Source organism: Thrips palmi, unplaced genomic scaffold (genome assembly GCF_012932325.1).
Source record: "Thrips palmi isolate BJ-2018 unplaced genomic scaffold, TpBJ-2018v1 HiC_scaffold_4, whole genome shotgun sequence".
Lineage (NCBI taxonomy): Eukaryota > Metazoa > Arthropoda > Insecta > Thysanoptera > Thripidae > Thrips > Thrips palmi.
This window is the reverse complement of record NW_023144631.1, coordinates 14,651,669-14,678,543: the sequence shown is the minus strand read 5'-3', so window position 1 is coordinate 14,678,543 and position 26,875 is coordinate 14,651,669. Positions and strand designations below refer to the sequence as shown.

Sequence of the window (26,875 nt, the reverse complement as noted above, 5' to 3'; positions counted from 1 at the left end):
TCAGACCTTTACTTTTCCAAATATTTACCAATTTCCGACCAAAATATTCACATCGAGTTTTACATAGTTTCCTGCAGTTTTTGGTGTGCTGATCACGAAAATGACTTTCAATTTCATCTCAGACCTTTACTTTTCCAAATATTTACCAATTTCCGACCAAAATTTTCACATCGAGTTTTACATAGTTTCCTGCAGTTTTTGGTGTGCTGATCACGAAAATGACTTCCAATTTCATCCCAGACCTTTACTTTCCCCCAAAAATTTTCCCAAATTTTTGACCAAACTTTTAAAATTGAGTTTCACATTGACCCTGTATTGGCCTTACTTTGCATATATTCTTCACCATCTTCTACAAGAATACAGACGCATCGCTCGCCTACTACGCGCCCAAACAAAACGGCGCGTACCCCTAGTTAATAGAATCAATATATGGCTGTGTAATCCTAATGGAGTTTGAATTGATATTGGTTTCAAAGAGACAACTCAGGTTTTGAGCGGTGAGTGAATTGGTGATTAGATTTAGTGAGGCGATTCCTTTAACTTCACCGAAGTTAATATAACTGTTACTACTCAGTATTGTTTACATGAGTAATAAATTATGTTGGTTCATTAAGCCTTGGGTAGCCTTGGCATTGGACTCTATGTGACGAATCACTGGATTTGACAATAATTGGTCCCCGTTAACTGGTTCAGATAAGCCTACCCTAAACTGACTCTCTTAATATTAACTGTGATAATATGTTCCAATCAATATTGTTTCATTCACTGGTTCACAATGAAAGAATGACAAATTGTTTCATAAATATAACTTATAAAATTGTGAGTTCATTAGTTAAGAAAAAAGAGTTATCGAATAGTGACCCAAGCATACGAGTAGCCAATTAAGCGATTCAATGCTGGCAATTGAATTTTACTCGACTGAGGGATTCGCTTTGGTGTGGCATCAGGAATTGGTGACGACAGAGGGTGCTTCATGAAGACAAATAGGAACAATATACAGAAATTGAGTCTAAAGTATTGTATGTAGTTTGCAGTGTACTGGTCACAAAAACTACATTTATTTCAATGCCAATCCTACATTTTCATCTAAAGCTACGCAATTTGGGGCAAAACTTTTCAAGTTGAGATTTATGTATTTCCCTGCAGTTTCCAGTGCGCTGACCTCAATATTGACATCTTAATTATCCCCTAACCCAAAATTTAACCGATTTTTCGTTCAATTTTTTGAAATGAATTGTACAGTGATTCTTGCAGTTTTTTGAGTGCTGATAACGAAAATAACTCCCATTTTAACACCAGACCTATATTTTCATCCCATATTAGGTCATTTTGGACCAAAAATTTCAAGTCAAGTTTTATATTGTTTCCTGCAGTTTTTGGCGTGCTGAACTCAAAAATGACCTCCAAACTTTTCCCAGACTCACATTTAACCGAATTTTGACCAATTTTGGACCAAAATTTTTAAATCGAGTTTGACGTTGATCCCAGCAGTTTTTGGTGTGCTGTTAACGAAAATCACTTCCATTTCGACTCCAGACTTAAATTTTCATCCCAAATCAGGTCATTTTTGACCAAAATTTTCAAATCGAGTTTTATATTGTTTCCTGCAGTTTTTGGTGTGCTGAACCCAAAAATGACCTCCAAACTTTTCCCAGACTCACATTTAACCGAATTTTGACCAATTTTGGACCAAAATTTTTAAATCGAGTTTGACATTGATCCCAGCAGTTTTTGGTGTTTTGATAACGAAAATCAATTCCTTTTGTACCCCTGGTCTCAAGTTCACTCAATATAAGCCCATAAGATGCACATTTCGTCTACTCAAAAGTCCAAAGTGCACAAACTACGTCAATTCGCATCGCTCAGCCACACTACGCGCCCAGACTAAACGGCGCGTACCCCTAGTTAGCATGGTTAGGTTGGCAGCACTCAGCACTCACGAATTTCTCATACCTGCGGCCGCGGCTCTCAAATACGGGACAGAAGCAAATAAAACGAATTAAAGAGCAGAAGGGTTTGGAAATGAGATCGGCCATTGTTTTTCCACATTCTAGAATGATTAAAACCCTTTTAGAGTATCAACACAGCGAAATATGGAGAATGGCAGTGAAAATGATTTACGTGTTTCGTTCCCCTCTCCCCCCTCCCCCTTTCGAGGGGAATCTTCTTCAGGTCAGTGCACTTTGACAGAGCAGTGTAAAAAGAATGTTTTTATTTTGACCTTTTGTATTGTGGGCATCTACTTGTTTCATTTTCTATAGTGTCATCCTCTTTTTTAAATTTTCATAGTAGAGGAAATCAGGGAAATGCATAAATAACTTGTGTTGAAATTAGCAGGCATACTTAGTTTGGACTCGAGAAATACATTCTATTGCAATGCTGCAAGCTGACAAGAGTGCAAAAGTACTAACATGTGTTTATTAAAAGAATCAATGTATGGTTGTGTATATTTAATCCTAATAGAGTTTGAATTGATATTGGGTTCAAAGAGACGACTCAGGTTTTGAGCGGTGAGTGAATTAGTGAATGGATTTAATGAGACGATTCCTTTCACTTCACTGAAGTTAATATAACTGGTACTACTCAGTATTGCATACCTGAGTAAGATAAATTGTGTCGGTTCATAAAGCCTTGGGTAGCCTTGGCATTGGACACTATATGACAAATCACTGGATTTGACAATAATTGGTCCCCGTTAACTGGTTCAGATCAGCCTACCCTAAACTGACTCTCTTAATATTAACTGTGATAACGTATGCCAATCAATATTGTTTTATTCACTGGTTCACAATGAAAGAATGGCAAAATGTTTCATAGATATTACTTATAAAATTGAGAATTCATTAGTTAAAAAAAAAGAGATATCGAATAGTGACCCAATCATACGAGTAACCAATTAAGCGATTCAATGCTGGCAATAGAATGTTACTCGACTGAGGGATTCACATTGGTGTGGCATCAGGGAATTGGTGATGACAGAGGGTGCTTCATGAAGACAGTGTAGGCATGTACAGAAATTGAGTCTAGATAGTTGTTTGTAGATTTCAGTGTACTAGTCACAAAAGCTACATTTATTTCAATGCCAAACCTACACTTTCACCTAGAGCTACGCAATTTGGGGTGAAACTTTCTAATTTGAGAGTCATGCGTTTCCCTGCAGTTTTCAGTGCGCTGACTTCAATATTGACTTCTAAATAGTCCCCAGACCCAAAATTTAACCGATTTTGGGTCAAATTTTTTAAATTGAATTGCACATTGATTCTTGCAGTTTTTTGAGTGCTGATAGCAAAAATCACTTCCATTTTGACATCAGACTTATATTTTCATCCGAAACAAGGTCATTTTGGACCAAAATTTTCGAGTCGAGTTTTATATTGTTTCCTGCAGTTTTTGGTGTGCTGAACTCAAAAATGACCTTCAAACTTTTCCCAGACTCACATTTAACCGAATTTTAACCAATTTTGGACCAAAATTTTTAAATCGAGTTTGGCATTGATCCCAGCAGTTTTTGATGTTCTGATAACGAAAATCACTTCCATTTGTACCCCTGGTCTAAAGTTCACTCAATATGAGTCCTTAAGATGCACATTTCGTCTTCTCAAGCAAAGTCCAAAGTGCACAAACCATGTCAATTCGCATCGCTCAGCCACACTACGCGCCCAGACTAAACGGCGCGTACCCCTAGTAATAAATACGGTGTTTAGGCAGTTTCTATGGTACAGTGCAATCAGGTTTTCCATGAGGTACGGGAAGTAGAACCGAGGGGTCCTATTCAAAGAATCTTATCTGGGCGTTCCCTCCAAGACAATCTTATCTTAAACGCAGGCGAATTTCACTCATTTTGACCATTTGTGACGGCTACGAGAGTAAGCGGAATATATTTCTACGCGCACTTTTCGTTTCTTTGATCATTCATCTTCACATTTCAGTGAATTAAATCAGAAATTATTTTGATTTGTAGCTGTATCAAATGGTCAAACTGAGTGAAATTTGCCTGCGTTTAAGATAAGATTCTCTTGGGGGGAACGCGCAGATAAGATCTTTTGAATAGGACCCCTCGAAACGTCTGATCCAAAACAAGTTATTGCAGGCAACGAGGACATGCACCGCGTCACATTGTTCGCAGCAAAGTCCGCTTCAAAACACTGTGACCATATCTCAGGCCGGGCGCAGGTTTGCTGTCCCAGAAGTGGCCACTTTCCCTTTACCCTCAAACGCAACGAAATTTCAAGAAAACTTGCATGCTATGGTTAATTTGCCATCGCTTGACTTTGAAGTAATTCTTTGTAGAATTAGCAAGTTCCAAAACGCGACTGCCACCGATCCGGGTGAAACTTACGGTTTTCGAGTTACAGGCGAATTTGTAAGCAATTTCGGAGTCATCGGCTCAAATGGATATTGTACGATATTTCGATAACGAGAGATGTTAGGCCCAAAACCAAATGTCTATTCTTGGCAAGGGTCAAGTCGGTAATCATCCATGTAAGTTTCATGCGGACCGGTGGCAGTCGCGTTTTGGAACTTGCTGATCCTACAAAGAATTACCCTTTACTGACGTGATGTTTATTTCGCACGGACATCGTATACAAAACTGATAAGCGGCGGCGCCGGTGTGCGCTTATCTGGGCCGGTAAGAATGAAAACGCAGTGTTCGGCGCGTTGGGCCCGTGCGGTCGTCCACGACACTAACAGGACGACATGTTTTCGGCGTTGTGTTGCTAATACGTGACAGTACAAAACCCCCAAAAGCTCAATTGTTCCACTTATCTCGCCTGGATGCACTGTGGCAAAAAGCTACGGAATATTCTGTTAACAGCTTGTGGGAATTCTCCGTAGCCCCCTTATCAATACTCTCCGTAGGCTCGAACAGTATTTTCTGTAGGACCGCACAGTACTCTCCGTAGGACCTTACAGTGATCTCCGTAGGACTATACAGTCTTCTAGGTCCTACGGAGAAGACTGTGCGGACTTACAGAGAATACTGTGCGGCCCTACGGAGAATACTGTAAGAGCCTACGGAGAATATTGATAATAGGGCTACGGAGAATCCTGGCAAAAAAATTAACAGAATTTTCCGTACCTTTTTGCCACAGTGTGGAAAGTCAGCGCAATGTGTAAAGTGGCCATCACTGGGCACTTTACCTCATAGGGTTAGGGCGGGGAAGAACAGGACAGGGAGAGAACTGGACACCCCATATTTAACTTCGAATACCGTAGGCACAGGCATAACAAGCATCAAAAGTTGCTCCGTGGCATCAGCGGGTTCCGCATGATAGTTGTTAAATCTGTGCATACGGCATTTGAAGTAAAATATGGGGCGTCCAATTATTCCCCTGTCCAGTTTTTCCCCGCCCTGACCCTGCAGTGAGCACTGAACGTTTACATTTTATTTGTTGACCAACCAACAGCTGCCAGGCACCTCGTCGTCGCGAGCGCGGCTTCAAACAACACCGTGGAGCCGATTCCTACCAGCGCTGTGCTCGTCAAGTACACTCCCGTGGACCGCAGGGAACGGCGCACCGCAGAGGTCGAGTACCACTCCATGCCATCCGAGGGGTACCTCCCCTCTATTTGAGCGCATTTACTCAGGGGAAATAGTCGACAAGGTCGTGGAACAACTGTTTTTTAACGAATGTGACGTCACATTCGTTAAAATTTGAATTTTGTCACGTTCGTAACATGAAGCAACAATGTTTAAACATCAATTTTGTTTGCGTGCCAAAGAACATTGGAGCAGAACTGGAACCAATTGAGGATCCGGGACAGGCAGTGCAGTTTTTGGCCCGTCCCGTTTATTTTTTGTAAAAAAATGACGGAGGGACGGGCATATAGTATGATGCATGCTGTGCGTCCGTTCGTTCGTTCGTTCGTTCGTTCGTTCGTCCGTTCGTTCGTCCGAGGACTTCCCGAGGTCCGATCTTGACCAAATTTGGTATGCAGCCTCCTTGGGTGACCCTAAGAACCGCCTGGTGGCAGCAAATCCGATCCGAGCCCCGGGGGCGCTGCTGCAGGTGCATCATGGTCTACATGGGGTCCAGGAGGATCTCGGCAACGGATGCAGCTGTAGGGGTATTTTTGGAATCGGGGCGACGAGAGAAAACCAATGGTGCCAGTTTCGAGCAAATCGGAGAAGTTCGGACCCGGGTTCAAATCCCAGCGGGGTATTTTTGGAACATTCTTTTTATTCGAGTTTTTGCATTGTTTCTGATGTTTTGGAGGGTGCTGATGACGAAAACGACATTTATTTTAACCCCAGACTCAGATTTAATTCCTGTCAGGGTCAAACATAGGAGAAATTCGTACGTTTCTTAATGTACGGGACGGGCCAAAGTTGCCGATGTATATCGCTACTTTTCCTGTTATTCAGACCTGGGTTCATGTTAAATTTTCTGCATTTCATTGCTTGTTTTTTTAAATCGAAATTCATTGCCATTAATCTGTGTCTCTGGAGGTGTTACTGTATTCCTTACTTCAGGTGCAGCGAATCCACATCCGAGCGCGACCCAGGGCCCAGCCTCAGGACTCCACCCACGACCTCGCCGTGCTTGTGCTCAAGACCGCCGTGCCCCTCACGCCCGTGTGCTTGCCGTTGCCGGCTGGCAGCGTGCCGCGGCTCGCAGCGGGTTCGGTTGGCCTGGTGCGATTGATCAAAAATAATCGCGATAAATTTGTTGATGGAACGATGTTCTCAACCTCACATGAAAGCGAAATGTTCCGAAAACTGTTTGAAATCGGTCTGAAGCAGTCTGAACACCCGCAGACTGCTCCACAGAGCGCCCGAGACTAGACCGGACCGTCCGCTACGAGTCCGCGTCGGGACTAGGACTGCCTGCACTGTGGCAAAAAGGTACGGAAAATTCTGTTAATTTTTTTGCCAGGATTCTCCGTAGCCCTATTATCAATATTCTCCGTGGGCTCTTACAGTATTCTCCGTAGGGCCGCACAGTATTCTCTGTAAGTCCGCACAGTCTTCTCCGTAGGACCTAGAAGACTGTATAGTCCTACGGAGATCACTGTAAGGTCCTACGGAGAGTACTGCGCGGTCCTACAGAAAATACTGTTCGAGCCTACGGAGAATATTGATAAGGGGGCTACGGAGAATTCCCACAAGCTGTTTACAGAATATTCCGTAGCTTTTTGCCACAGTGTGATAGCTTTCCGATCCGAAGATGCCTCAATCGCACTGCCCCGTCTAGAGCCCGTAGACTCGCTGTATTCCCAAAAGAGCAATTCCAGACAAAAAAAAAAAAAAAAAAAAAACCTCGGCCGGGGATTCCCTCAGATCTGGCTACAACAGGTTGTTTTTTATCCAGCGAATTCTAATTGCCGAAACACAAATTGGGCCGGATCGGACACCGATTGTGGATTTGGTAGGGGTGCCAAACCCGGCAAAACCTCCAAAAAGGTCTGTTTTTGAGGGTTTGGGGCTTTCTGGGATCTTGGAACCTGCCAACCAAAATTACTGTCAAAGTGGTCTTCCCAAAAATCATCCAGGCCAGGGGGTAGCAACACGGCACTTTTGAGCGCTCCGTGCCGTAGCGAGGCTCGGCCCCCCACAACCGAGGGGGTAACCACTCCAAGAAATCGTGTACAGAGTACTCGGTATTACGCTGTATTACAGGGATATTACACGTGTATTACGGCACCAAAATGCCAAAATTTGGCACATTTGGTCCAAAAATGGTATTACAATTACGTGTATTACGCGTAATACACGGTTTTTCTGTACAGGGTATTACGTGAGTGTTTACCCCCTTGCCCACAACCGCCCTAGCCGGTCGGTGCCGGCCTGATGTGAACCGAGCTCACCACTTCGAAAATCACTGCTTTGGGACGTTCTATAGTGGCAAATCAGTCTCGTTTGCAGTCAGTTCCCTCGTAAATATTGTTTTCTTTCGACAAAGCACAGATGATATTTGATTTGAGTAAAAAAGGGGAGAATTTTTACCAAAGCGGGACGTCGACGAGCCGCGGCCAGGTGCTGCGACTTTGCTTTGGTAAAAATTCTCCGTGATTTTGATACAAATCAAATACTTTTTGTGCTTTATCGAAAGAAAACAATATTTTCAAGGGAACTGGGAACAAGGGAAACGAGACTGATTGGCCTCCAATTAAAGAACGTCCGGAAACAGTGATTTTCGAAGCAGTGAGCTCGGCTCACAACAGGCCTGCCCGGCTGGGCGAGTGGTGGGGGGCCGAGCCTCGCTATGGCACGGAGAGCTCAAAAGTGCCGTGTTGCTACCCCCTGCTCAGGCCTAGGTCTAGTTCCAACATAGCGAGCAGTTCTTCCTGCTTAACATTCATTGACCGCTTCCATCCAAACAGGTTGAGTACAATGCCGACAGCATCGACTCTGCAAGCATCAACTCGTTGGTGCCCGTCCACTACCGCACCACGGACGAGTGCAATGGCCTCCTCAATTCCACCAACGCGGTTTCATGGGCTGAGGACGAATTCTGCGCTGAGACTTATTTCGTGGACATGAATGAGGGTGGGCCTTTTCCGGCATTTGGATCACTACATTTGGTTCTGTTGAGCAGGCGATAGGGAGACACGGGGCATAAGCATTTAAGGTGGGAAATACCCATTGAAGCCCCTTTTTTTAAAGTGCCTAGTTTTCATTGAAAACTCTTTCCTACCTTAAGGAGTTTAATTTTGTCTTGTAATGTGTTCCTTATAGATTCCGAATTCAGCCAGACATTTAACCCAAGTACCCTATGAGTGTAGAAAACTTCGGCCAAAAAACAACGCCGCCAACCTTCGGTGCGCACGTTTTCTCGAAAAGTAATTGATCTCCAGGTCCAGGTATTCTGTACAGGATATTTGACACATATATCTAGCTCACACCGTCGCCCTTTTTTGAAAATGACTTCCAGTTTTTTTGTAAATAAGGCTGAAAAGTGAAAATAGATAGTCAATACTTCATTTTTTGCACTTTTCTGCCGTGTTTACAAAAAACTAGAACTCACTTACAAAAAAGGGCCACGGTGTGAACTAGATATATGTGTCAAGTATCCTGTACAGAATACCTGGACCCGGAGATCAATTACTTTTCGAGAAAACGTGCGCACCGAAGGTTGGCAGCGTTGTTTTTTGGCCGAAGTTTTCTACACTCATAGGGTACTTGGGTTAAATGTCTGGCTGAATTCGGAATCTATAAGGAACACATTACAAGACAAAATTAAACTCCTTAAGGTAGGAAAGAGTTTTCAATGAAAACTAGGCACTTTAAAAAAAGGGGCTTCAATGGGTATTTCCCACCTTAAGTCCTAACAGCGCAAGCCGTGTTGTAGGTGACGCAGCTGGGATCGCGCCAATGGGCTACGCGCTTTCCGTCATGACCAACGGCCGGTGGTATCTCCGCGGCGTGTTGAGCAGCTCACGGCGGGGAGACATTCACTTATTTGCTAGCCTGGATGACCCCGACGTTCTCGAGTGGCTGGTCGCCGTCGGTCACTTCGCCATTCCGGAGGGCGAAGGTACGGCTAATTACTTCTAGCCGGGGGTACACTGTGGCAAAAAGCTACGGAATATTCTGTAAACAGCTTGTGGTAATTCTCCGTAGCCCCCTTATCAATATTCGTAGGCTCTTACAGTATTTTCTGTAGGACCGCACAGTATTCTCCGTAGGACCTTACAGTGATCTCCGTAGGACTATACAGTCTTCCAGGTCCTACGGAGAAGACTGTGCGGACTTACAGAGAATACTGTGCGGCCCTACGGAGAATATTGATAAGAGGGCCACGGAGAATCCTGGCAAAAAAAAATAACAGAATTTTTCCTTCCCTTTTTGCCACAGTGTAGGCCCTCGGCCTTGATGCTGACCTGCATCTTATGTTCCACTTTTCTTATATGCTTTTGTCAGAGGCGTGCTCATAAAGGAAAGGTATTCTTTCTTTAGGTTATTGTGATCAATTATAACACTGTGTCCAGCTTCTCCGGATGCCTTGTTTCCTTTGCCACAATTTTCCTTCAAGGTGTTTGCGTAATTCCAGCAGGTGGGAAGCTGGGCCAAGGGACCTCCAGGACCAGCGCGAGCACTCCGTCCGCGACGGAAATGACCATTTTGGCGCCGAGGAACGACGTGCCTACAACGCCGCGCACTGATGCGCCTCGACGCGAGGTACATGTTTCTGCAAACATATAACATTGATACGGTTGGGCAGGAAAGACCTCTTCAGATAAGATCCAGAGATGCCAGTGCATACACATTCACAATTCGGCTGACGATCTAGAAGAATACAGGGCTCGCCCTTCCGTCGAAACGAGTTGCCAGCTCCGCTTCGCTGCGCCAGATTATTTGTGGGGACGGTACTCCTGAAGTACCCTCCAAATCTGGTAACTCAAGTGCGACTACTTTCTTGCACACAGACGCCAACAACAACACAAAGGCAAATGCATACCCCCGCTCCCCCTTATTTGCTGAATAGAATCTACTCACAGTTAACCCGTCGGGACAAAAGTTATTTCTATGCAGGCGCGAAGCTGCTTACATTTTATGAAAGTCAGGATGGTTAAGTTCAAGTATCAGAGTTCCTCAGTAATAAGAGTCCTCGCGAACGGTTATCCTGTGTCACGTTAAGCAGGGGTTGGCAACAGCCCGGGGAGAGCGTAAAGCCATGCTCGCGCCATCAGTGCAGATATTACGGCCTTGCAGAACCACCGAAAAACACGAGAAATCATAAAATGTACACTGAGAAAACCTTACATACTGTTTTTGGCCTTACAGAGAAAAGTAGTTTGTATAACAAAGTATTTTGAGCATACGTAAGCTTACAAAGGACATACTTTGTAATTTACGAACTATTTCTTCGTATAACAAAGTATTTTAGTTTGTTATACGTATGCTCAAAATACTTCGTAAGGTTTTAAAAGAGTGTAGGAAAAACCTCGTTTGCGCCATGAAAATGTTTTCGCCCTTGGGGTAGGTTGAATTGGAAGTATCGGGCAGGCTACTAGGTCTAATGCACCTTAATTTAACGCTCTTTTGATCTGTGCAAGGCGTTTTGCAAACAACGGCCTCGATTCTACAAGCGAAGTAAAGGCCGTAACCCCTGCACCTCGCTCGAGCATGGCTTCCCGCGCTCCCTAGGCCGTTTCCGCACCCTGCGTTAAGACAAACGAGACGGGCAAACTAAGTAATGTGAGTAAACTGTCCATAAAGACCCCTACGGAGTTTTCATTTTGCACCCTCTCGGATGCCGCAGTCACCTAAAAACCTCACAGATTTCCTTACCCAACTGTGGATCATTTCGACGCACTAGCAGCACTATGTCACAGCGCAAACCGCGTATCTCTAGGTGGAACCGTTCGGTCGCAAAGAGGGAGGCACATCAAATTGTTTTATTTCTGGAGAATGACTCATGTCCAGGACGAGACAAAGCACCAGCTGCTTTTCAGTTATTTTCTATTCGTTTGCCACAGTGCGGCCAGACAACGCTGCCACTGGCTTCCCTGAGCGCCAATCAGAGCATAGTTGGCCACCTGTCCTGGACCGTCGGCGTGTTTGTCAGAATAGAGGGAGATGTCGACTTCTACGATGTAAACGAGGGGGTCCTTGTGGCAGACAACCTTGTAATCACTGGTCAGTACTTGCCTTCAACCGTCATTCGCACTTTTTTTAAACGAATGTGACGTCATATTCGGTAGAATGTGACTTTGGTCACGTTCTTTATGATACGATGTTATTACACGTAGATTAGATTTGTTTTGAAGGAGATTGATTAAAAACTGAATGAAAACCAAATCAGTATCGACATCTTCTGAATTGAAAAAGTGGTAACTTAAGATGGATAAGAGTGGGCGACGTCGAGCCTAACACAACGCACCAAACCGCATCTCAATACGTTGAAAAGAAACGATTATAGAGCAAAAAGACACGAAAGATACCCTTATTTTGGCAACTGCTCATAAATTGGCCATGCTGTCACGTTCTAACGACTGCGGCATCGTATTCAAACGAAAGTGACAACATTTACCCATTCCAGCAAAGGGGACGTCACATTCGTTGAATAACAGTATTGACTTTGGCCTCATTGGCAGATGCCAACATCCTGGTGGTTCCCAATGGGCGGAGGAACGACTCCGGCGACGTCCGGCTAAAGACCGCAGATATGCTGTACGTGGTGTGGGTTAGCCCCAAAGGAAAGAAGACGAAGGTTGAGGTGAGTGAGCTGTTCCCCGGTCGATGGTGACTTGGGGTCATTGCACTTTCATGTTTGGCCCACTTTGCCACCAGGTGACCTCCCTGCAAGTGCACGAGAGCGACCACGCACCAGCCCGCGACCGTGCTTGGGACCTGGGCCTGTTGGTGCTCAAGACCCCCATCAAGAATGGTGTCTTCCCCTGCCTCGACCTGGACGGCTCCGCGCCAAATCAGCCGCCCCTTGTCACGTCAAAAGTTGGCGTGGTCGGTAACCCTTTAAAGCGTTCCAGACAAAAAAAAACGATTTCAAGAAATCCTAGGAGTCACGAAGTCAATTCGGGTAGGAGTGTGGGGAAAGCAAAAAAAAGTTATGTAAAAGGCAGGGTGTGCAAACTTTACATTATCATTACCTTAACGTTAACTAAGGAATTAACGTTATTACTATGACTTTTATTTTGTTAGTTAATGTTAGTATCACAACTATAATATGTTGAGTTTATTAACGTTAATTCTTTAGGGCGGCCATTAACGTTATTGAATTATCGATAATAGGTTATACCGAAAAAACCACGTCGTAAAACATTGTTGTTAAGGTTTATAACAGTTATGAAGAAATAACGTTAATATTTTATAACGTTAATGTGCACATAACAATTGTGGACTTTAACACAAAATTCGAGGTTAGCAAATAACGTTAATTATTTTAACTAAAATCATTCGTGGATTTCGTGGCACGCAAATAACGTTAATTGCTACAGTTACAATCGAGAATGTGATTGCCACCCCGCACTTTGCAAACGCAATTGTGCATGGCACGCTGTTCTGAACACTGTGCTTGTCAGGTACACAACAACAGTGTGTCTGACTAGGTCCTGCATGGGTCCTAGGTAGGTCCTAGGCACAATAAAACCCCCCGTCTCATGTCGCGAGGCACGGCCGGCACGGGAAATGGCTTCCACTGAATTAACGTTAATAATCGTTATGGTTCCTAACATTTAATATTGGTACATCTACCAATAGTTACAACTAATTAACGTTATGACACGATATCATAAGATTAAAAATAAACAATAAAATGCTACAAATAAAAACCCCTATTCTTTTAACATAAATTGCTCTGAAACTGGATTACCGTTATTCTTTTACCGAAAAGTAATTTGATAAACTTAAATTCGGTATAAAAAATAACCAGATAAAAATTAACGTAAAATTTATGAGTGAAGTGAATAACGTTAAAGGACGAGCAAACACTTAAAGGTTACTAGTTATAACTTTTAACAAATAACTTAACGCTAACTATAATGATAATGTTATGTTATTACACCCTGGTAAAAGGTAGGGGGTGGCTCAAGGGTGGCTACGAATGGCAGTGGTGCCAATGTGGTCGATGTGCCACCCGTCAAAATTTAACCATGGCAATAAAGAGAAATCAAAATGCCGGGAAATTCGAAAAATTCCAATGCTAATGTACAGGGTGAGTTTCCTCAATGTGTCAATAATTTGCAGGCAGTTTGGGCATCCCTAGGGGACCATTTTTCACCAATGAACTAGTGGGCGCAAACGTCTAGGTACGGAGATAATTGGTGTTTTGTAATTGGATTTTGCGCGTACGAGGTAGGCACCCGGTGCCACTGAGGGCGGCAGGACCTGTCGAGGGGGTGTCGCGGGACTAGCAGTACTCGCGGGAGTGCCACTGACCTCGCGGAAGTATCCGAGGAATCCCGCCACCCTCGCAAAGACAGCCGTGAGATCCACTGTAACGGGGTCCACCATGACAGCCTCTTGAGACCCGCGGCAATCCCTCCCAAAAGACATTTGCAAGGTCCGCCGCACCCCTACGAGACTCGAAGCACCCCTCCTAGACCCGCGACACCCACACGTGAGGTCCTGCGACCAGCAGTGGCAGCGGGTGCCTACCTTGCAGGCGCGAAGGCCAATTACAAAACACCAATTATCTCCGTACCTAGACGTTTGCGCCCACTAGTTCATTGGTAGAAAATGATTGCCTTGGGGTGATCAAACTACCTACAAATTATTGACACATTGAGAAAACTCACCCTGTATTCCACAGTGATCCGACAAAGGAACATCTTTGAAGTCCATCATTATGAAAATTTTGGTTGCAGAAAGAAGGCAGTAAATTAATTTTCGCGGGTTGGCAACAATTTTGTCGGCGCCTGCGCCCTTGCGAAAATCGCGAAGCTGAAAACACGAGTATAGTCGCGCATTAAAACTGCCCCTCCATTGTTGCTGACGTTGAATTGTTTGGCTTGTTTCAAAAGGCTACGGTTCTCTAGTCATGTTTTCTTCAACTCTGTGTAATAGTTCTCACTCACAACGTAGCAACACCACGACGGTTGGCTTGACAAACTTTATAAACTCGAGAGGGATGGTCTCGAAACGCGGGTGAGTCTTGTTCGAAGAACATGAGCACTGAAAGTCGCGAGGTGGAGCTAAGTGATCATGGTGCTAACTGAATTAGAAGTACCATCAAACCTGGTTAAAAGGAGCAGCTATATGACCAGCTTATTCAAAAAGAGACTAAAAGTCTTAAAGCGACTCTTAAACTACATTAAGGAAAGACAATTCACAGATGCATGAGCACAGGTACGCAGTTAAATGGCTCAATTCACTCCGATTTGAAGAGTAACAAAAATTTTCAACAAAACAACAGCAAAAGCAACAACGCAGCGGTGCGGGATTGGTGCGGGACACTCTCATAAAAAGTCACTGGCCGGCCGGCCGATCCAAATGGCCACGTTCGAAACGACACCAATTCTATTGTTGCATCTTGTCTACCTGCAGTCAAAGAAATTTTTCATTTCGAACGTGCTATTTCAGCTTTTGGAGTACGCTGTACAGACCCAAAAAGAAGCTCCGCTATTGGTCCGGCTCGGCTCCCCCCACTCCCTTTTTTTTTCCTGTGACGAGTCGAGTTTTGCCATGGAAACGGCGATTTTGACAGCAAATTTCTCAAAATTGGCCGTTGACTTTTTAACCAGATTTCAGCATCAGAATCAGCGTTCAAAGTTCTACAAGTCTGCAAAATCTCATTAAAATCGTATAGAAAATTTCCGAAATGCATAAAGGGCCACACAAATCGAATCTCGGGCCGGCTGAATCCTGGGTATACTATAAGGCTACTTCGTGCCTAAAAAAACAAAACGATTTCTTTCAATTATGTTTTGGTTCAACAAATATAGCTGAGTCCAGGACTGCGTTGGGCGGAGTTCTGTTTAAATTGGCAGACCACTATGAATTAAACTAACATAAGTAATAAAGACAAAGGTAACATACATTTGCATCTGCAAAAAAAAGTCTGCTCAGCGTCAATGCCGAAGCGAGCCGACACTGCAAGAAAAAACTACAACAAAAGTACAACATATCCTGGCAAATTTTCAGTCAGTTTTATTACTTTCAAAGTAAAACAATTGTGGACAGTACAAGATTGTACTGTCCACAATCCTCGTTTTACCCTTTTTGTAATCCCCGTTGTACTTCTTTTGTACTATCCACACTTTTTCCTGCAGTGGAAAGTAAGGGAGTATGGGGCGATTTGTAACAGGGGCGATTCGTAACAAATGCGTTTATTAATTTAAGCTGAGGGAGCAGAGGAAAATCTGAGTATGGCCCCTCTTTCGCTTCAAGTACAGGGTCCTTCAACAATCGAAGCGGATGTGATCGGTGCTCAGGTATAGTTTTGGAGGGCGTCTGAAATATAGGGTACACCGAAATTTCGGCAAACAGGCAAATCTTTTATTTTTAGTTCTAGGAAGTTTCTGTCTGAGGCTCCCCAGGTATGAATCACCATCGAAGTACCGTTGGGGCCTTGAAGCGTGACCCCTTTACAGTGTAACCACGTGGCATAAGTTGCTTTTACTTTGTCCAGTAATAGTTAGGGACGGATTTCTTGCGTAACCGACATTTGGGGTGATTCGTAACAGACCTGTATAAAAACAAGAATTTAAGTAGTTTTTGCTGTTAAATGCTTGAATTATTTCTCGAATCATCTGCTGTTTTATTCCAATACATTAACACAGCTCGAAATGCATTTTAAAGCGAGTTATTCTATGCTTTCCTCTAAGATTGACAAAAGTGAGGTTAGGATTGACATAGCCTATCAGTTAATGCTGAGGCGGTCAACGGCAGCTTGAAATGAGGATTTTTCGACGTCTGCAGGACACCCGAAGAACAACTGGTGGAGGAGATAACATTCCCGACGATGTTTCATTTAATGTGTAGGATGTTATGAAAAGCCCCATGGCTGTTACAAATCACCCCTTGCTGGGGCGATTCGTAACAGCATGCAAGAGTTTGGAAAACGTCTTAGATTTCAAAGATTACGGACTCCAGATTGATCCAATGGAGCTGCACAGTCTAGATGAAGGGCCAGACTGCTCAACTGGCACAAGTTTGACACCGATATGCAGAATGTTCTTACTTTTGTATAGAGAATTCCGAAATCTGTTACAAATCGCCCCATACTCCCTTACTACAAATATCTTCGTGAATTGCCATGCATAAGATATTAACTATTTAAAACACCTGTGATATCCGTCAGGAACATTTCATGCAGAAGATCACGATTTCATGAGAACCGTTCTTGGTTTCAGGGTTACGCTTATGGTTGTTTCACCGTTTGCAGGTGGAGACATGGCGAGGACTTTTCATCTCGAACCACCACATCCTGTTCGCACTGTCCACCCTCAGCCTGGAGGAATGCCGCGCGTGGCTGCATGGGCACAAGAGAGTGCCCTCCTCCACGGACGACGTTTTCTGCACGATATATGCCAGTGGTACACTTTGTTTCCCGTGAGTCTATTTGACGAGAAGGACTGACGCTCACTTTCTAACCCTTTTTGCTTGCAGAGATGGTGATGCAAGGGACTGCCTTGCTGGTGCAGGAGGGCGGCTCTTGGTTCCTGCGCGGCATCATTTGCCACGGGGCTGCGGGCGTATACGTCTTCACAGACTTAAATGGAGACAGCGTCAGGAACTGGCTGCGCGAGAAGCTACACCTCACGTCAAACAATGACCTACCGGAAGTCAAAACAATCTCGCCACTGCCCGGCGCAAGGCACTTCTTCTTCGATGGCCTAGCGCTGGACCTGGGGCTCATCTCGCTCTTCGTGGTCATTGCTGCAGCGGGGGCTTACTTCTTGCTGATCACGTTCTGGCCGAACAGAAGCCATCATGTCGTGGCTTCCCGTTGCCAATGCTTCGCAGCCTTCAAGCGCCTGGTGCCAACGCCTGCAGCGAGGCACGCGAACACGGTCGCCACGGACCAGGACAGTTACGTCGACCAAGGCAACAGCGACGACGAAGAGACCAGACCAGCTCTCGCCGTAATCTTCAACAACGAGGCGGGCGCGCAAATCCAAGCACGCGAGTGATGTTAGACCGGCGACGCGGTTGGGATACTGCTACGGCTACCTACACTGAGAATCTAAACGCTATGAATATAGCGTCAATTAATGCAAATGCAAAAGCATTTTCAGCAAGATGAAGAGAAAATTTCCAATGCACTTTCGTCAGTTTCAAATACTTTTTGCCAAGGGAAATAAAAGTATTTGTTAACATATCTCCCTGAAACCGCTCACTAAACTTCTTACGGATACATCTATATGTATGTATTCCGGACATTTTTGTGCAATCGTAATGATGGACGGATTTTGCTTGTGATACGGATGATTCCATCCATGCATGGTGTCCGTTAGGAGTTTTGAGTGGGGTGCTCGCTTCCTACTGCCTTTCTTCCCAGCGTCCGGTTTTGTTCTTTCCTCTTGTTCTTCGATCGCCAGAATGCTCTTTTAACGACAATCTGTTTCTTAATTTGGTTAGTGACATAATCGGTCTGATACGATTTTTTCGCAATTAAATGAACGGTTTTGTATGAGAATATCGTAAAATTTTTGATGTCAAATTCCTATACATGTATATGAAACAATTCACATATACATGTATAGGAATATTACCACACAGTGTGTGATCCACACACTTGTATGGCAATTTTCCTGTACATCGGTATACCATTATGACTATACGTGTATAGGGGTTGTCCTATCTGTTGTACAGGATTTTTCCCATGCATCGGTATAGCAAAATTGCAATACATTAATAGAATTTCTCCAATTTAAGAAAAATTGCAAACTCTGCAGGCCGCAAGACTGAGTTAATCGTGGCAGATATTTTACTCAACGGGCATGGTTCTCGCCGGTTTGACATGATGCGTGTCGTCCGGTGAGTCGGTTCACCACTTGGACGAAGTCCGACATCACCAACTGTCCTCTCCAAGATAGAAAGGAAATGTCCTAGTCAAAAATTGTGGAAGAAGTTGTATACTATTTACTTCAATCAGAATTTTTTTTTACCTCAATCAATGGACACGTTTTCTCAATAAAATAACGCACAACACAACAGTTTTTAAACTAATTTTTGATGTTTAAAAACGCAGTTTCTATCGCACCAACCAAAAGGATATGACGTACTTTGCTCATAGGAAAAGGAGAATTATCACCCCTGAAAGTATCAAACACGACAAATAAATAGGGAGAAAAATTATGGTTTTGCAGTAGTCCAGGGTTTATACCCTCCTCAACACACTTTGAGTGAGGTAAATATAAAATGTTGTAGAAGTTCATCGATTTTGACTAAATTTTTACTTTTGGGAATCTTAACAGATCAGCTTGGTTTTTATATCCAAAACGTTCCTTCTCTGTAGAAGCAGCGGCCCTTGGGAAAGGACGGGTGCGCTTTGTTACAATAAAGTCCTGTTCCACTGCAACAGTTCCCTCGCGTGCCGTCAACTCCAGTACACTCGCCGTCGAATGGGACGCAGTCAGTCGCACCGTCATCTGCAAACGTGGAGCACTTGAGCAGGCACTCTTCACAAAAAGGCATTTTGAAAAAAGCCTGTGACACCCTAGTGGTGCAATTTCTCTAATGACCAGGCGAATAAGCGTTTGAGAAAAAGTTTGAGAAAGCTCGACGATCATTTAAATGGATGCTTCGACTCTAGGTTGGGAACGTGGAGACGATACTTTTAAACCTAACAAACGATGCAACAGTTAAAGAACGATCCAAAAGCTTCATTTGTGGGACATAGCTCATTCAATTCTCACCACTACTCTGCCCGGGAAGGTCATGCTGGGTTGTTTCTTCAGGTAGGTCGAGGATAGGCCTGACGAAGCAGCGCCCCGTCAGAGAGTGCGGCTGTTCCTTGTGGCAGTAAAGCCCTTGGTCAGCGCAGCAGTTGCCATCTGAATCGTTGGCCCCAGTACACACGCCGCGGTGGGGTATGCAGTCGTCCTGGCCTGCATCACACAGCATCAAAGATTCGTGAGTTAAGATGAAGGAAAAAGAAACCAGAAGCAAAGAAGGAAGTCCTCGATCAACAATGCAGGGGCTGTTTTGATGCGCAACTCGTCTCCCCACGGCACCTTGCTACTTCCTCGGTGGCTCAGACGCCAACCACATTGTCCCCAACCTACACTGTGGCAAAAACGTACGGAAAATTCTGTTAATTTTTTTTTGCCAAGATTTTCCGTAGCCCATTTATCAATATTCTCCGTAGGCTCTAACAGTATCCTCCGTAGGACCGTACAGTATTCTCCGTAGAACCTGGAAGACTGTATAGTCCTACGGAGATTACTGTACGGTCCTACGGATAATATTGACCAGGGGGCTACGGAGAATTGCCACAAGCTGTTTACAGAATTTTCCGTAGCTTTTTGCCACAGTGAAAGAGCAAATGTTACCCCTTTCTTTGTACCAACTACATACCTCTTTCAGTAGGAAAATGATAAATCCTAGCGTGCTGTACTAAAATTCCGACAAAAAATACTGTATTCTGAGTATTTTCTTTAAAGGAGAAGGGGGGGGGGCTCAAATTCATTCCTTTAGACCCCTTGATCACTATTACGGAAGTTTACTTGACAGCTCAATGACAGAAAATGACGCAACGCTTCACCAGGGCGCCCCCTTTACTGAGAAAATTTGGTTTGTCAACGCTAGACCGATAATAGGAGTTTTTTAGGAACCCATGCATAAAAATATCCCCGAGTAACGGTATTTCTTTTTACCTGTGGGGATAAAACTGCTGTTGGCTCCCTCAACGACTTCTTGACCTGTGAGAGGTGGCCGTGCTGCAGCAACCGGTGCCTGTGCAGGCGGTCTGCCGGCTGCGACTTGATCGAATCCCGGCAAAGTCGTTCCTGGGGCGACGAAATAGCACCGTCCCAGGGGCCACGACGGGTCGCCCTTGTGGCAGTACAAGCCTTGGCCCGTGCAGCAGTTGCCTTGGGTGCCGTGCTCTCCGGCACACACGCCATCGTGTGGGATGCACCGTAGTTCATTCGGACCTGTAACACCCCAAGCATACACTACAATACAAACCTAACGGTCTACTAAGTACACACTAACAAATGCATGCTTTTGTTAGTGTGTACTTAGTAGACAGTTATGTTTGCATCAGCCCTTGGGGCTTGGTGTTCTCTGCTCCAGGTCAGTATCATTTATCGCCTCTCTTTCCCACACAGAGAACTCAATCAAGAGGCCTGCCATTCCAAGGCTTGATTGATGTTTAAGGAAAACGTACTTGAATATTATTCAACTTTTTTAGGGAAGAAATTAACCTCGATGGTAAAGAATTCACCTGAATTAAAGACCTGTATTTAAAACAAATCAGAAGAAATCGCAATTTTTAGGGATGACTAGGAAGTTAGCTTTCACATCGGTTGTAAGTGCTTGTGACCATTAAAGCCAACATCTCACGGTCTCAAGAATTAAATGTGGAAAATTTTACATCCCAAACTACCGCACGCATTTGTAGTCATTCATAGTGGAATGCTCACCATTTCCATAGTAACATCGTCCTTCGCTCCACTGTGGGTTACTCTTGTGACAATACAGATTATCCTTGCTGCAACAGTTGCCTACTGTACCGTGCTCCCCAGTGCAAACGCCGTCATGACTTACGCACCGCAATGAACCTGAGATGAAGAAAAACGTATTCAATATAGCATTAAATTGGGTCTCCTAAAAATATCCTTGTTCAACTGCATTTCGTTTTACCCGGGGGGACAAAACTGCTGTTGACTCCCTCTGCCACTTGTTGACCGGTGACAGTTGGTCGTCCTCCAGCAGGTGGTGCCTGTGCGGGCGGTCTGCCGGCTGCCCCTTGCCCGGCTCCCGGCAGAGTTGCTCCTGGGGCGACGAAATAGCACCGTCCCAGGGGCCACGACGGGTCGCCCTTGTGGCAGTACAAGCCTTGGCCCGTGCAGCAATTGCCTTGGGTGCCATGCTCTCCGGTACACACGCCATCGTGTGGGATGCACCGTAGGTCATTCGGACCTGTAACACCCCAAGAACATCAAGCGTCAACAGTATTCTCTGCACCAGATCAGAATTTACTCAGGATTACTAACACTTTGATACAAAGGTAGGCAGTAAAAAGTCGAATTTTATTTCTGCTTTTTTGTCACAACTTCTCATTTGAGTGGTCATCTCATCTGACATAAAAACGTATGTTCATAGGGAATCCCACAGCACATACGCTGTTATGTCCGACAGCTACAGAGTTTAGATTGAGCAATGCTCACCATTTCCATAGTAGCATCGTCCTTCTTTCCACGAAGGATTAGTCTTGTGACAATACAGATTGTCCAAGTTGCAGCAGTTGCCTACTGTACCGTGCTCCCCTGTGCAAACGCCGTCATGATGAACGCACTGCGGCAAACCTGAAGTAAAGGAAAAAATCAATTTAGAAGTTCATTATGTCCCTGCATTGTGTAATTGGGTAACAGAGTAACTCCACCCCAAGGCGGACCGAAATCTGGGATTGGGTCACGGATTCGGTTCAAACTTTGTGGGTTCAATAGGTACCACTAGGACCTATCAACCCTAAAAGGAAAGTTGGCTAGCTCAAATAGAACCTGAGATATTTGCATTTTTCTAAATTTGACTAATTTGCGTAAAAATGTCGCTTTCTGTTTTTTTCATGGTAAAAGTTGTTCGCTTAGTTCTGGCTTACATTTCTTCTTTCTAGTGATAAAAAAAGGAGAAAAATGGTGGTAGGCCAAGTTTTGTACGTTGCTTGGTTTGGCCTACTCGAGCAATTTTGTCGAATTCATCGAAACTCTCATACCCAAAATACTCCACCTTGGATTTGACCCTGGTACGTCTCATTTCACTTCTTTTACTCTAATTAACAATTGCTATAAAGTCCCTAGCACCAACAATTCCATATAAGCCAGAAAAATCCAAAACACATTTTTTCAATTTTCTACTTTGACCTATTTTGGGCCCTTTTGTCAAGATTAGGGCTTCTACATGATCTTGGGTGACAGGAAAGATCCTCCCTGCCCTCAATTTAGATAGTATCAACACAAACAAACAGACCCAAACTCAAGGTGCACTAAAAATTTATAAGGAAACTGTTTTGAGCAAATCTTTCAAGTTTACAAGGGGTGTGAAGAATTTAAATCGGAGGAAAATGTAATGCTTCAGCCAAAAGTGGATTTGTGGTTCATTAGTAAGCTTTCTCAAGTAGGTTTGGTGCTCTTTTAACCCTGAGATTGTTCCTCCTAGATAATCAGTGTTAAAACCCTGTTTTGGTATAGGGTTGTTGTACTTACGATTTCAACGCATTAACAAAGTAATGATCCATTTATTTAGGTTATTTGCAACGTGTAAGCTGAACCCCTTAGTCTTAAGTCATCTGGCTGGTCTAAAAAATTTACAAACCAAATGAAACCAGGCTCAGTCATTGAGACTAAGCGGTTGAACTTACACGTTGCAAACAACCTAAATAAATGGACCATTACTTTGTCAATGCGTTGAAATCGTAAGTCCAACAACCCAATACCAAAACAGGGTTTTAACACTGATTATCAAGGAGGAACATTCTCAGGGTTAAAAGGGCACCAAACTTACTTGAGAAAGCTTACTAATGAACCACAAATCCACTTTTGGCTGAAGCATTACATTTTCCTCCGATTTAAATTCTTCACACCCCTTGTAAACTTGAAAGATTTGCTCAAAACAGTTTCCTTATAAATTTTTAGTGCACCTTGAGTTTGGGTCTCTTTGTTTGTGTTGATACTATCTAAATTGAGGGCAGGGAGGATCTTTCCTGTCACCCAAGATCATGTAGAAGCCCTAATCTTGACAAAAAGGCCCAAAATAGGTCAAAGTAGAAAATTGAAAAATTGTGTTTTGGATTTTTCTGGCTTATATGGAATTGTTGGTGCTAGGGACTATATAGCAATTGTTTATTAGAGTAAAAGAAGTGGAATGAGACGTACCAGGGTCAAATCCAAGGTGGAGTATTTTGGGTATGAGAGTTTCGATGAATTCGACAAAATTGCTCGAGTAGGCCAAACTAAGCAACGTACAAAACTTGGCCTACCACCATTTTTCTCCTTTTTTATGACTAGAAAGAAGAAATGTAAGCCAGAACTAAGCAAAGAACTTTTATCATGAAAAAATCAGAAAGCGACATTTTTACGCTAAATTAGTCAAATTCAGAAAAATGCAAATATCTCAGGTTCTATTTGAGCTAGCGAACTTTCCTTTTAGGGTTGATAGGTCCTAGTGGTACCTATTGAACCCACAAAGTTTGAACCGAATCCGTGACCCAATCCCAGATTTCGGTCCGCCTTGGGGTGGAGTTACTCAACAACGGCATGACGTCCCATCGACCTTCTCGGATTCTGACGAAATCTGGTGGGCACGGTGGGTCCCTAGACGAGGACTTTTAAGCGAAAATTTCAGAACGAGGCTTCGCTTTTGCTCAGCCCGTAATTGCCAGAGTCTGAAGACTGGGTAGCAATCCTTCGTCGTGAGGAAAATTAGAGAAAAACGACTAAAAATTATCCTATTTCAGAAACTAAAATGACCCTGTAGACCCCAAAAAAGCCCTTCAATCGGTGTATGAGTTAATGCAATAGGAGTAAGGAACTTTTGCCTATAAATTGACCTATCTAATACAAGTGTTAAAAAATGGTAAAGTGTCACTTTTTTAAGCTTTACAATAACCTTGAACGGTGTTTCTTTTTTAAATAAATCGTGTGCGTTTCCGATTACCTAACGGGTAAGCTTAAGTGTCACTTTGTCGTTATTATTTTATTCGTCGACCGATTTCTGGGGTGGCCAACGGGGTCAAAAGAATTTCGATATGGAAGAGCGCCGCACAGAATCTCAATGTCGGTCGTAAATAATCCGCTTTTTTTTTTAAGGATTTGCCTATTATTGGGGTTTCAATCAATTGTTCAAAGTTTAGTGAGTTGTTTTAACTTCACTTCAACCTTTTATAGTATGAATTCAAATAAATCGTGTTGCGTTTCCAATTACCTAAGGGTAAGCTTAAGTGTCACTTGGTCGTTTTATTTTATTCGTCGTACCGATTTCTGGGGTGGCCAATGGGGTCAAAAGAATTCGATATGGAAGGGCCGCACAGAATTCAATTGTCGGTCGAAAAATAATCCGCATTTTTTTCCAAGTATTTGGGCCTATTTTGGGTTTCTCAACTCAACTTGTTCAAGTTAGTGAGTTGCTGAGTAAATTCACTTCCTAACCTTTTGATCTGAAATAAAATCAAACGCAGAAACCGTTTATTAACACAACGAATTAGAAGCACATGCACACTCCTGGGTTCCAGGGGTTGGTTTTTTGCTAACACTGTCAAGGACGCTCAACTTACTTGCATTCAGCAGCGTGCAGAAAATAGCAACTGTTTGAAGAACCTGAAAACGTTCACAAAGCCAACACATCCTTATCATTCTTCTGTGAGTTTCTAGGCTGGTTCTTCCGTGAATGCTCAATGACAATCAGGAAACCAACTTTTTTCTGCTTTTTAAACCTCTACTGAAACGGCAATAAGCAGACTACCAATTGCCAGACATTTGAAATATATGACTCCATAAAATAAGTGCATTAGAGTATGTTTAGATAAGCAAGCAGGTCAATCTTGTTCACTGCGCCCCAAACCCAAGTGTGGCTGACCATAGCGTCGACGCGCCCTTATGGAATAATCCTAACTGCCAGAGCAGAACCAAGACAATCCTAACTTTTCGTGTCAGTTCAGAACTATCCTAACTGCACATCACGTGAAAGGCGGTGTTTTCTCAAAGTCCGTGACGCCAACATACTTCATAAAATTACTCGCCGGAGGGTTTGTTACAAAGTTTCATCCTTATTGTATTTCATTGTATTGTATTGTATTTCAGATATATGTATTTCATTGTATTTCAGATATATCGATTCTCTGATTTGCAGTGGTGAAGATACTTCATGAACGCTGTTGGGTACCTCCGCAGTTAGGATAGTTCTAAATCTGCACTGACAGTTAGGATTGTCTTGGATCAGCTCTGGCACTTAGGATTGTCTTGGATCTGCTCTGACAGTTCGAGGGGTCCTATTCAAAAGATCTTATCTGCGAGTTCCCCCCAAGACAACCTTACCTTAAACGCAGGCAAATTTCACTCAGTTTGATCATTTGATACAGCTACAATAATATATTTGTGATTAAATTGTAAATGAATTTGTCAAAAACGCGGAAAAGAATGTGACAAAATATCCTACAACCTGCCGACAAGCCCTGTTCCTACGTTCGGAATTATTAGTTCGGCATTGTGTCCCCTCCTACCTTGATGCCGATGATGTCCATTGTGCGTTGGAGACTGCAACACAGCACGCACACTTTTCTCTCTGGCTATTTCGGCCACCTCTTTCCGCATCCACAGATAGGTTGAAACTCACACAAGCTTGCCTTTCGACTCCCGCCCAGTCCGTAAGATCAACGTTTTTGATTGTCGCACAGCCCAGCGCCGACTTCACGTCACTGCGTGACGCCGTGCCACGCTTGGCCACGCTCTGAAGCAGGGCATGACCTTCTTGTGGCTTCATGCCGTAATTGGGATCGATAGGGCTTCAAATCGGTGCGTTTAATTTGATTATTTTTAAGGCGTAACTTGAATTAAGTGCTACGTCCTTAATGATAAATTTTGGTTCCTCAGCTTTCAAAATGGGATCTGCCCCAAGGGTTGCGCAATGGCCGCAAGAACTCAGCTCAGTGGTTCTACCCCTTGGCACAGGAAGCTAAATTCATCATCAGCATTTAGCAAAACTGTTTTCAATATGAAGACTTAGTTTCTTAATTACGAAGTATTTAAATTTCAAGCTTTTGTTTCCTCAGACTACTTTGTTAAAGTAAGTTGTTATTGTTTGCAAAGCGAAAAATAGTTTGTAAGGTTTTCAGGGTGAAGGCTCTCGCAAAGGTTTTATCTGAAGATCAATTTCATTGGGAGCAGAGGACCGATAAAAGGTCTGACCACTCCGCAAACTCACGAGAACACTCTTTTTATTACTCACGAGCACACTCTCTTCAGCATGTACTCACGAGTACACTCCCACGAACGTGTACTCAGCCGCATATATTTCCATGGAAACTAAGGTATGTGTACCAATCTGAGCAGACTCTCGTTGAAGTGTATACTCAGCTAAGCACACTTTTGCTTGCACTTTCGTTAGAGTGTGCAAACTCTGCTGAGCACACTCGCAGTAAAGTAGGTTACTTGTGAGTACACGCCGGATTGAGTGTGCAGAGTTTGCAGAGCACGAGTCGACACACTCAACATCTTATGATCGTTTTTATACGTATTACGATGGTTTTTGATCGGAAGGTACGCATAAATTTGCACATACGTAATATGCTTAATTGTTCATCGTCAT

The 26,875-nt window shown here is 43.7% G+C and overlaps 2 protein-coding genes across 8 annotated transcripts in view; one reads left to right on the top strand and one right to left on the bottom strand.

Moving 5' to 3' along the window:
- LOC117649170 overlaps positions 1–18,671 on the top strand; it is an 88,804-nt gene extending 70,133 nt beyond the window's left edge. For 3 of the 6 annotated variants that reach the window (XM_034391657.1, XM_034391660.1, XM_034391655.1), the window contains 10 exons: positions 5,409–5,527; positions 6,476–6,637; positions 8,326–8,491; positions 9,294–9,479; positions 9,996–10,123; positions 11,425–11,584; positions 12,043–12,164; positions 12,239–12,409; positions 16,791–16,941; positions 17,015–18,670. In XM_034391657.1, coding sequence (XP_034247548.1) covers positions 5,409–5,527; positions 6,476–6,637; positions 8,326–8,491; positions 9,294–9,479; positions 9,996–10,123; positions 11,425–11,584; positions 12,043–12,164; positions 12,239–12,409; positions 16,791–16,941; positions 17,015–17,538 — 1,889 coding nt within the window. In that variant the 3' untranslated portion in view covers positions 17,539–18,670. Of the gene's footprint in view, positions 1–5,408; positions 5,528–6,475; positions 6,638–8,325; positions 8,492–9,293; positions 9,480–9,995; positions 10,124–11,424; positions 11,585–12,042; positions 12,165–12,238; positions 12,410–16,790; positions 16,942–17,014 lie in introns of those variants that run through there. The other 3 variants (XM_034391656.1, XM_034391659.1, XR_004587964.1) reach the window with 3 other exon arrangements.
- Positions 18,672–18,785: 114 nt separating this feature from the next.
- On the bottom strand, positions 18,786–25,942 carry LOC117649171. 2 transcript variants are annotated; one of them, XM_034391662.1, is made up of 8 exons: positions 25,791–25,939; positions 24,846–24,888; positions 21,745–21,882; positions 21,218–21,496; positions 20,998–21,135; positions 20,227–20,505; positions 19,267–19,458; positions 18,786–18,999 (listed from the first exon to the last, which is right to left on the bottom strand). In XM_034391662.1, the coding sequence occupies exons 1-8, from the start codon at positions 25,809–25,811 to the stop codon at positions 18,839–18,841; spliced, it is 1,251 nt and encodes a 416-aa protein (XP_034247553.1). In that variant the 5' UTR covers positions 25,812–25,939; the 3' UTR covers positions 18,786–18,838. The 2 variants fall into 2 exon arrangements, with proteins under 2 accessions (XP_034247553.1, XP_034247552.1); XM_034391661.1 differs by lacking the exon at positions 24,846–24,888 and having other exon boundaries at positions 25,791–25,942.
- Between the last annotated feature and the right edge of the window lie 933 nt (positions 25,943–26,875).

Bases quoted from the DNA above. Each gene is read 5' to 3' on its own strand.
- LOC117649171 (XM_034391661.1), bottom strand. From the start codon at position 25,881: ATGCGGAAAGAGGTGGCCGAAATAGCCAGAGAGAAAAGTGTGCGTGCT. The intron at 21,497-21,744 runs GTGAGCATTGCT...GGGGTGTTACAG, and splicing joins ACGATGCTACTATGGAAATG to GTCCGAATGACCTACGGTGC. The intron at 20,506-20,997 runs GTGAGCATTCCA...GGGGTGTTACAG, and splicing joins ACGATGTTACTATGGAAATG to GTCCGAATGAACTACGGTGC.